This window comes from Vicia villosa, linkage group LG5 (genome assembly GCF_029867415.1).
Source record: "Vicia villosa cultivar HV-30 ecotype Madison, WI linkage group LG5, Vvil1.0, whole genome shotgun sequence".
Lineage (NCBI taxonomy): Eukaryota > Viridiplantae > Streptophyta > Magnoliopsida > Fabales > Fabaceae > Vicia > Vicia villosa.
The window spans coordinates 50,838,068-50,848,049 of NC_081184.1; the positions used below are offsets into that span (position 1 = coordinate 50,838,068).

At 33.0% G+C, this 9,982-nt stretch overlaps 1 protein-coding gene across 1 annotated transcript; it reads left to right on the forward strand.

Annotated features, from left to right (window-relative positions):
* The first annotated feature begins 2,366 nt into the window (after positions 1-2,366).
* LOC131601653 (equilibrative nucleotide transporter 1-like) lies at positions 2,367-4,862 on the forward strand. The gene is made up of 2 exons (XM_058873521.1): positions 2,367-3,013; positions 3,961-4,862. Exons 1-2 carry the CDS (start codon positions 2,500-2,502, stop codon positions 4,686-4,688), a joined length of 1,242 nt encoding a protein of 413 aa, XP_058729504.1. The 5' UTR covers positions 2,367-2,499; the 3' UTR covers positions 4,689-4,862.
* The last annotated feature ends 5,120 nt before the right edge of the window (positions 4,863-9,982 follow it).

The window sequence follows — 9,982 nt, forward strand, 5'->3', positions numbered from 1 at the left end:
TTTTTAATATTTTATTTAATTTTATAATTACTATTTGGCATTTTCTCTATTTTTTGACCCAATCCAATCATAAAATATTTTTGACAAAATCAAATACTTTTATTATTTTTATTATTTTATATAATCATTTTAATAAAATTTTCTTTTATAAAAAATTTGATTTTTTAATTTTAGTTAAGAATTCAAATAATTTTAACCTACTTCTCACATATTTACACTCAAAATTATTATATGTCAATTTTTAACAATATGTGATATGTTACTTATATTGTTGAATTGTCATATTTCATAAGAGTTATTATATAATAAGTGATAATATATTATGTTTCTCAAATGATATATTGTAAAAAAAAAAAACAAATCATAATTTTTCAGGGCAAGTATATTAGAGAAATTGAACTTTTTTTTTTAAATTTGAAATGTGAAGATTAATTTGATGAGTCATCTAAAATATGAGACCAATATTGTATTTTAAGCATTGTTTATTGATATTGAAGTTAAAAATATATAAAACACAAGCTTAAAATATCTATAAATTTTTAAAGGAAATTAGTTATATTTTATAATTTAATATTTTAAGCGATTTATTTTTACAACCTCAAAATATTTTCTCATATATATTTTTATACATATTTCTCAATTTATTAATGGATCTGTTTGTTATAATATTTTAATGTAAGTAAGTTTTTGAACATTTTGATGCTTAAAAATGGTAAAATATTTTTTTAGTCCCTTAATTTTATTTTAGGGTTTAGACCTAATTGATCCTTTAACTATTAAAATAGGGGCATGTTAATCCTTTCTGTTAGGTCCATTAGTCAAAGTAAAAAAAAGGATACGTGGGTACAGACGTGGCGATGCATTTCATGGAAGACTAATTTTTATAGTTGGTAACGAACAATAATAAAATACATGTTTTTCTTCCAGATGATATTCTTGAATTGTGTTTGATGAGGCTTTTGTTGACAACTTTGATAAATGCAAGACTTGTTTCTAAAAAATGGAGGTCGTTGACCACTACACCGAGATTCCTTCAAATGAGAAGGGAATGTTTGTATCAAAATCCATGGTTGTTTATGTTTGGTTCTGTTAAAGACGTGTTTTGTTTCGGTGAGATACACCCGTTGGATGTATCTGATAACCAATGGCATATGATTGATATTGGTTTTCTCAAAGGAAAGTTCTTGTTCTCTGTTGAGGATTCTCATAAGCTTTCAATGAGACGTCATTGCAGATCTACCTTTAACGAGACTGAAGCTTCATATTTGCATAGTAGGAAGGCATATATATCTTTAACGAGATAGAAGCTTCATCTTTGATCATATCTGTAGGGGGTATGGGATCACGGGATGAACCCTAGACTCAGTGTGAAGGTGATGGTCAATTGGGCGGCGAAACAAGGCTGTTAGAAAACTATGAGAGTTAGATCTCATGTATCTTACCTGGATTTAAGTCTCAATGCATCCTGATGCCCCAATGAATTGGGATGTTTTGTTTGTAGCAAATAAAAACTTGATTTTTGGAGGAGAGATGTTCAAAATATTTGGCCAAGTGTTGGATTTTTTTTCATTGTGATGTGTCTGATTTGACAAACAGGAACCATATTTTAAGGAAAATTGCAGAAAATTTTAGATGGGAATGGAACAAATCCTAAGCCCTTATTTGATTTGGCACGAAAATCACAAAAAACGAACGGAAAAAAACTGGAAAGCAGAGAAGAAGAAGCTCATTTGTCAACTCAATTGCCACGAGTACAAACATAAACGTCGTTAAGAGTTAAAGGTTTTATTCGACTTTTAAAACTTAAAGAACCGAAATGAATCTTAATATAAAATATAAAAAATATATTTTGCCAAATTTATTCTAACTTTAATTAGCTAAACAAAAAATAAACTAAGAAATTGAAGAATATACAGTTCAGTTTTATTTATATATGACTATAATTCAGTTTATAAGAACCCGTCATCTTGCCACTTGCTTGTTGCTATTTTAGTTTTCAAAATCAATTTCAAATTAGTGTATCTTATGTGAGAAAAATGGGATCTTAATTAATAAATGCCTAAAGTTGATTTATATGACACCGATTCTCCTTTGACACTGAATCTCTTTTAACTAATTTTATTTAAAAATTGACTAAAAAATGTATCCATAAACATTATTGGTAGGTTATAATTATGGTCAATACAATACTAACCATAATAAAATAAAAATAAAAGAGTAAAAATAAAAATATAGAAATAAAGAGAAATATATATACAAAAAAAAGATTCTTATTATCTAAAGTAATTTTTTTTTAATTATATTTTGAATAGTAGGTAGATTAAAGTCCATGGTTGTTGGTTGCAAATTAGTATATAATGTGATATAATATCTCTATTCAAGATGTGAAGTTGTGAACGATATATCAATTATCCACCAAAAACTCCTTTTCCGTTCCGGTTAAAAACCCAGCCCGAACGGAAAACCCGAAACCCGAACGGAAAACCCGAAAAATCAAAGATGGCATTCACCGAATCCGAGTCACCTCTTCTTCTTCCATCAGGTTCAGGCACAAAGGAAAAAGCACCAGAAGACAAATGGCATTTAGCGTACATGATCTATTTCTTTCTCGGCTTTGGCTATTTACTTCCATGGAACGCATTCATCACAGCCGTTGATTACTTCTCTTATCTTTACCCTGATGCAAGCGTTGATCGCATCTTCGCCGTTGTTTATATGCTCGTTGGTCTCTTTGGGCTTACGCTTATTATTCTGTATAGACACAAATCTCAGGCCCATGTTAGGATTAACTTAGGTCTTGCTCTTTTTGTTGTTTCGTTGCTTGTTGTTCCTTTGATTGATGCGTTTTATGTAAAGGGTCGGGTCGGGTTTTATGGTGGGTTTTATGTTACTGCCGGAGCAGTTGGGATTGCTGGTGTGGCGGATGCTTTGGTGCAGGGATCTATTGTTGGTTCTGCCGGGGAGTTGCCAGAGAGGTATATGCAAGCTGTCATCGCTGGCACTGCTGCTTCTGGTATTGAATTCACCCTTTACTTTGTTACTATTTTTGCTTCACTTTTTTTGCTATTTGGGATTTTTCAATTTTTTAAATTAAAGATTGAGACTTTATAGATGCATTCTTTGCTTTGTGTGTGATTTGTTATTTATACTTTGATTTAGATGCTCTTAAGTTTTTGGAGTCCTTGTATAGGTTAGTCAAGTTTCAACCATGAGAAAATAATTACAGAGCCTATTTAACACATTCAACGTGTTAAAGACGGCCCAGTTGATATGATTATGAATTAGTGTTTAGTGACACTAGCAGACACACCAAAGATGCATGTGGTGGTTATATTCAATGTGTTTATGTTTTAGTAGTGCCAATGTCAGTGTGTGATGGTTGTTTCTATGTTGGTGCTTCATAGATCATATATGATGTGAAAATGGGAGTGTGAAAATTATTTGGCATTCCTCTGATTTTAATCAGCATTCAGTCTATGAAGCATTGGAGTGTCTATTATATAACATTTGACAGGGCAGACACCAACATCAATGAAGCACATGGCTATAGTCAATAACTCCCATATTTCTCAAATTGTTGTCAGTGTCAATGTCGAGTCAGGTAGTTGTGTTTGTGTTTCATAGATTATATACGTGAGAATGGTAGGGTTAAAACTATGAGGTACTTCTCTTACCGTAATTAGCATTCAGTCTTCATTTTTTGATATGTTCTCACTGTCAAGTGACCTTAATTTGGCAATACTGACCAGTTAGGCAGAACCTGGTATAATATCATATGTTCTTCTTTTGTGTTACTTTTTTGTCTGCTAAATCTTGAACTAATTAATATGCTGGATTTAGGTTTGAATGGAAATAAATGTTTAAGCACTTTTTGATACTTGATATATTCCTTTGTTTATTGAAACTTGTAAAGGTAAATGGTTTTTCTCTTCACACATTATGTTTTTTTCTTCACATCAGGGGTGGTTGTTTCTTTCCTAAGGATATTTACAAAAGCTGTTTACACACAAGATGTCTCCGGCTTGCAAAAGAGTGCAAATCTCTACTTTGGTGTATCGATTGTGATCATGTTCATATGCATGGTTTTATACAGTCTAGCAAACAGACTTCCCATTATGAAGTACTATGATGACGTTAAGATTCAGGCAGTTGCGGTGGAAGACGACAATGGTCCTTTGACTGGTTCCGTATGGAGGTCGACTGTATGGGAAACTGTTGGAACAATCAAGTGGTATGGATTTGGCTTGATACTCATTTATGTTGTGACTCTTGCAATATTTCCAGGCTACATTACTGAAGATGTCCACTCTGAACTTCTCAAGGATTGGTATCCAGTTCTACTTATCACTTGCTTTAATGTGTTTGACCTTGTTGGCAAAAGCTTTACTGCAGTATACCTTCTGGAGAATGCCAAAATTGCTATAGGTTGTTGCATAGCAAGACTGTTGTTTTTCCCTCTATTCTTAGGGTGCTTGCATGGCCCGAAATTCTTCCGGACAGAGATTCCTGTCACAGTACTGACTTGTATTTTAGGGCTTACAAATGGTTATCTTACGAGTGTATTGATGATTTTAGCTCCTAAAACTGTGAAGTTGCAGCATGCAGAGACTGCAGGGATTGTGAGTGTGTTATTCTTAGTTGTTGGTCTAGCTTCAGGGTCTATTATAGCTTGGTTTTGGGTCATCTGACCTGAATATTTGTATATATTTAAGGTCTCCAAAACCTGCATCTATTGTTGGCTTCACCCAACAAGAAATCAAACAGGGATTGGTATTACTATTCTGTTAACAAGCGAAAACATGTAAAAATGTATAGGAAATAATATTGTTTTCTTCCTTTATTGTAAATTCACTTTACAGCCATCATGTTAATCCCTTTATTATTGTTTCATTCTTGCTTTGCTATTAGATGGAGAAACAAAATGTAAAGACTAAGAGGGTAAGATCTGTATGTCTGTATTAAAGTGAGGGTAAGATCTGTATGTCTGTATTAAAGTTTAAGATGAATTCTTTCCTTAAAATTATCTAGTTACTCGAGAATCCAAATCACCTTCTGTTTCTTTTTGAATGTTTGCAAGAGATTATTGTAGTTTTTTATTAAGTTTTAAATATAAAGTGTCTCATATTTTTAAATGAGAATGATAAAATAATATTTTATTAAAAAAATGCTTTAGATTTCACGTGTTTTTATTGTGGAAAACCACTTTTGACTTGGTATCGGATCTCTATTATTAATCAAGTTGCCACGATTTTAGCAATTATTTGTTTCCACTCAACAGCTAATTAGTCCAAATTATGATTCTTTCTCAACGTTTCTATTATTAAAGAATGTAACAAATGTTTCTATCAAATTATTGACCATGCTCCATTATTTGCATTTCCACTCAACAACGCTCATTGGTGTTTTGGCGGTGCAATATTAGTGTGCAACTAGACTTTTGATCTGTATGCCAAAATTATTTTTATATTATGAGAACGTTTGATTAATATTTGCACAAATATAGAGAAATTTAAATTTACAGAATAAAAAAACAATACACATACTTATGTGTTATTTTATATAAGTTTGATGTGGAATTAGTATATCGACTATCTCTAATTCTCTTCAGTTATTATAAGTAACTTTAATCCTCTTCATTCCTGAAATTACAACATATAATAGATCAAGTGGAAAACAACAACATATAATAGATCAAGTGGAAAACGCCCCCGAAGGAATATAAATTTTAACGTGCTTAAGTGATTGATATTGACTTTTATTAATTATCATTGCAAAAAAAATAAGTGGAAATTGTCTTCGGTGAAATTTAGAAGAAATTCTAATATCAGATTATGTCAAGAATAATCGAGGAATAAAGACCTTATCCTTGATATTACTCCTCGAAATCATCTTTCCTTCAACAACATATTTATCATCTTTGTAATTATCAGTCGAGTAACATTACTATATCCCAACTTTAAATTTTAACTTGTGGTTTAGAATTCTAGAAGTATTAATTGTGTTCAATAACATTACTATGCCATTGACTAAATTGCTCTGAATTGGGTGAATACAGACTATCATAACTCGAATATATTTTTTTCTTTCCTTTAAAATACTCCCAACACATAATCGTTAATCATATTAACAATGGAATTTTATGGAGCTAATATAGCCCTATTTTGCAAAAAACACATCACTAATATTATCCAAAATAGAAGGACATGCTTTCAACAATTGCTCAAAGAGGATTGTTGTTTGTTGAAATATGCAAGTCATGTGGGATATCAAGTGTAATATCCATGTCACTAGAATCTCCAATTGAACCACCACCAATGCCTAAAACCCACTCAGAAAACTGCTTCATTTCATCGTTATTTGAATTTGATTGACCCTTTAAATGTCTCGTATTCTTGGTCAATGTAAGAACTTCACATGAATTTCATAAGTATGATGGACTAATTGTAGCGTCCACAACTTTCAGCATGGTTTCTTTGGGTATAACGGGGAAAATTTTCCTAAATTCATCCTCAAATACCACAACTTTACCACCAAATAGAGTTTAAATTACCTTTAACATAAGACCAAAGGATGTATCTAAAAGTTATATCAACAATTTTAAAATACTATTTATGCATCATTAGAGTTTCATCCCATATGATTAGTTTTTCCTTTGCTATTGAATAAGCTAATAGGGATTTCAGTTTTATGGACATGTTGAACACTCGACAATATTTATAGGGATACAAAATCTTGACCTTGAGATCCCACCTCATTTTGAATTAAGCACCAAGAGTGTGATCATCATCATCATTATCATGATACATAATCATTCATGCATAATTTACTAACCAAAAATATATAAAAAAAAAGATGTGTTTTTCTTGTTGCTTGTTTCACAAGGTAGGTGACTGATCAAGATGCCCAGGAAAATTAGGGTTTTGAGGCTCACAAAGGAGCTCAATAATTGTCATATTCTCAAGTGATTCCCCTCATCAATATCCGAACCCAAGTGTAGTTCAAATCAAGATCAACAACTTTCAAATTCATCTGGTACATAATTAGGGTTTTTGACCTAATTCTCTAGGAGTTGACTTTTGGTCAAAGCATGGTTCTACGACTTAAATCATGATTCAAGGATCTCTAATTCCTCATTATAATCCACTCATAACATCCATTTGGCAAGAAGATATTGATCCCATTGATGCTTAAAAGAAATCAATTTATCTAGAAAACGTCAACTATTCAAGATCACCTTTGACTTTTGAGGAATTTTCCAACCATGGACTTTTGAAGATCAAAATCATGAATATATGATTATTGAATTCATTTCGTCAAGAAAAATCAAGAATCAATCAAGAATAAAAAAGTCAACAATTAGGGTTTTGTCTTTTTCATGAAGAAAGACATGTTTTTTACTCAACTTTGAAAGGCCATAACTTCCTCAATACTTGGCCAAATTTTATGCTCCAAAGCCTCATTAGAAGAAAAATTCAAAATCTACAACTTTGTCATTGCGAACATTTTTCTAAGAAGTGAATAGATTTTATGTTATGGAACTATGAAGTTGTCTACTTTTTCTCTAACACTTGGAAAAATTTTCAAGACAACATTGTTCCTTAAAAATGTCCAACTTTGAGGCCACTTTGCATCATGATCCTTTGAGAATTTGAAAAAAAACAAACCTGAATGATGTAGAGGATGTTTAGGGCTTTCCAAAAAGTACTAAAACTCCTTCATAGCATTTATGAGCTAGCATTTTCGAAGAGATAAGATGGTGTTTCATTCTTGAATTATAGGTCATTCTCTTGAAAACCTTATGATCCAATCTTCATGCCATAATCAAAAGTTTACACAAGCCAATCAAGCATTTTCCAAGAGGTTTGATCATTAACCAAGTGTTCATGCCATTTCAAGCATAAAGCCGTGACTTCCATTCTTGAAAAGTCACTTTAATCACCAAACTTTTGATCTTGAGCCCATAACTTGTTGCTTCTGACTTTGGAACATCTCAAAACCAACAAGCAATCATTTATGATCAGAATATCCACCCTAATGTTCATGTTTAAAGCATTGTGAGTACCATTGAAACCATAATTTTCTCATTTCTTCACAAACAAGCAAGATCACACAACTTGAGTTCAAAGCAACCATTTGATATGATTTTTCCCCCTACAAACCACAAATTGTTCCTATAAATAAAGGCCATTGATTCTGAAAGAAGACACAAAAATTCCCAAAGTCACCTCCTCACTTGAAATCTCCATTTTGTGTCACTTTACATAAACTTGCAAATTTTGAGTTCCTCTCAAAATCCTTGCAAACAAACCATTCAAATATGTGAGGGCAATATGTATTTTCATGATGCCAAAACATTGTGACTTTGACCAAATCAATGTGAAAACAAAGGAAACGAGTGGATGCCTCAAGGAAAAGTATTTTTGGCAAAAATCAGTCAACAGGTCGACTCATTGATGTTACAGGTCGACCTATTGGAAGACTTAAGAAAAATTCTATGTTGGGGCAGAATGCGTCAACGCATAGCCCTGTTCAGGTCGACGTATGGGAAATTGAGGAAATATCGGGAATGCGCACGCCGGCCCTACAGGTTGACGCATAGACAATTGAATAAATCTCGGGTATGCGCACGCCGACCTCATAGGTCGACGCATGTATCACGTTTGCTTCCAAAACAAATGCAGAATTGCAATAGGTCGACCTACACAGATGGACAGGTCGACCTATGGCTAAAATTACTAGTTTTTTGCTGATTCTAAGTGGCTAATGAAAAGGGTGTGGTATATATTGTCTTTGATCATTTTCAAGAAAAAACAACAAGAAACGTGAAAGATATACTCAAGCTTCTTCTCATCTCCAACCTTTCGTTTATTGATCGAAAATCACACATAATAATCTTTTTCGATCGTAGTAAGGAACGCGCGTTGATAAGGTTCGACGGTGGACTAAGGTCTTGTTCGAGTGAAGAATGTTGAGGGTGTTTCTTGTATAAAATCATAGGGTTTTTCCTTCTACATCAAGGTTTTGATTTGAAGGTTTTTGACGATCGCTTCTCTTTGGATTCAATTCAGCCGAGCATAAGGAATTGAGGGATTATAGATTCACTCATCAAATTTGCTACAACCGGGGGATTGAAAAGGATGGATCGGGGTAGTGATCGGTAGAGATCATTCACATTGACTTGGTTCTACTTGAATCAAGGGGAGGAAATAATTGTATTCAATTTTACTGCATGTGTGTAGTTGGTGATCGATAAACTCTTTCCTTGTTAAACATTTTCCAATCAAATAAAACTTTCCTAATTTCATTTGAAATTAGGGGCAGACGTACTCCTGCGAGGACGATAGAGGATCTGCCTAAAAAAATATCGTGTTCTTTATCGTCTTTAGTTTTATCTTTTCAATATTCGTTTTCGGCAAAAATTCATAGTTGAGCAAAAATTGAAACTTGGTGAAAATCGCTCACCAAGTGTTTGATAAAATTCCACATATAACAAGTGGTTTCACGAGCGCCGGTTTATCTAGTGCTTCGCATATAACTTTTTAGAAAATGGAGAACGGTCAAAAAGGGGCGTATAATAAAGCTACTGTTTTCACCGGAGAAAACTATAGTTATTGGAAATACTGTATGTGCATTCATATCAACTCCGTTGATAGAAAAATCTGGGATGTCATCGTCAATGGTCCTATGGCTATCACCATAACCAACGATGCTGGTGTTACCACACCAAAACCTGAAGCACAATGGGATGAAAAAGATGAAACGAATTATGCGTATGATTGGAAAGCTAGAAACATGATTATAGCTTCCTTAGGGGTTGATGAGTACTTTCGCGTATCATATTGCCAAACTGCTAAGGCAATGTGGGATGCATTACAAGTCGCCCATGAAGGAACTAATGATGTTAAGCTAGCTAGAATCAATACTTTGACGCAAGAGTTTGATCTCTTTCACATGAAGCAAGGTGAAACCATTGCTGAAATGC

Excerpts from the sequence above, each read along its gene's own strand:
- LOC131601653 (XM_058873521.1), top strand. The coding sequence starts at position 2,500 with ATGGCATTCACCGAATCCGAGTCACCTCTTCTTCTTCCATCAGGTTCA. Across the intron at positions 3,014-3,960 it reads CGCTGGCACTGCTGCTTCTG|GGGTGGTTGTTTCTTTCCTA; the intron begins GTATTGAATTCA and ends TCTTCACATCAG.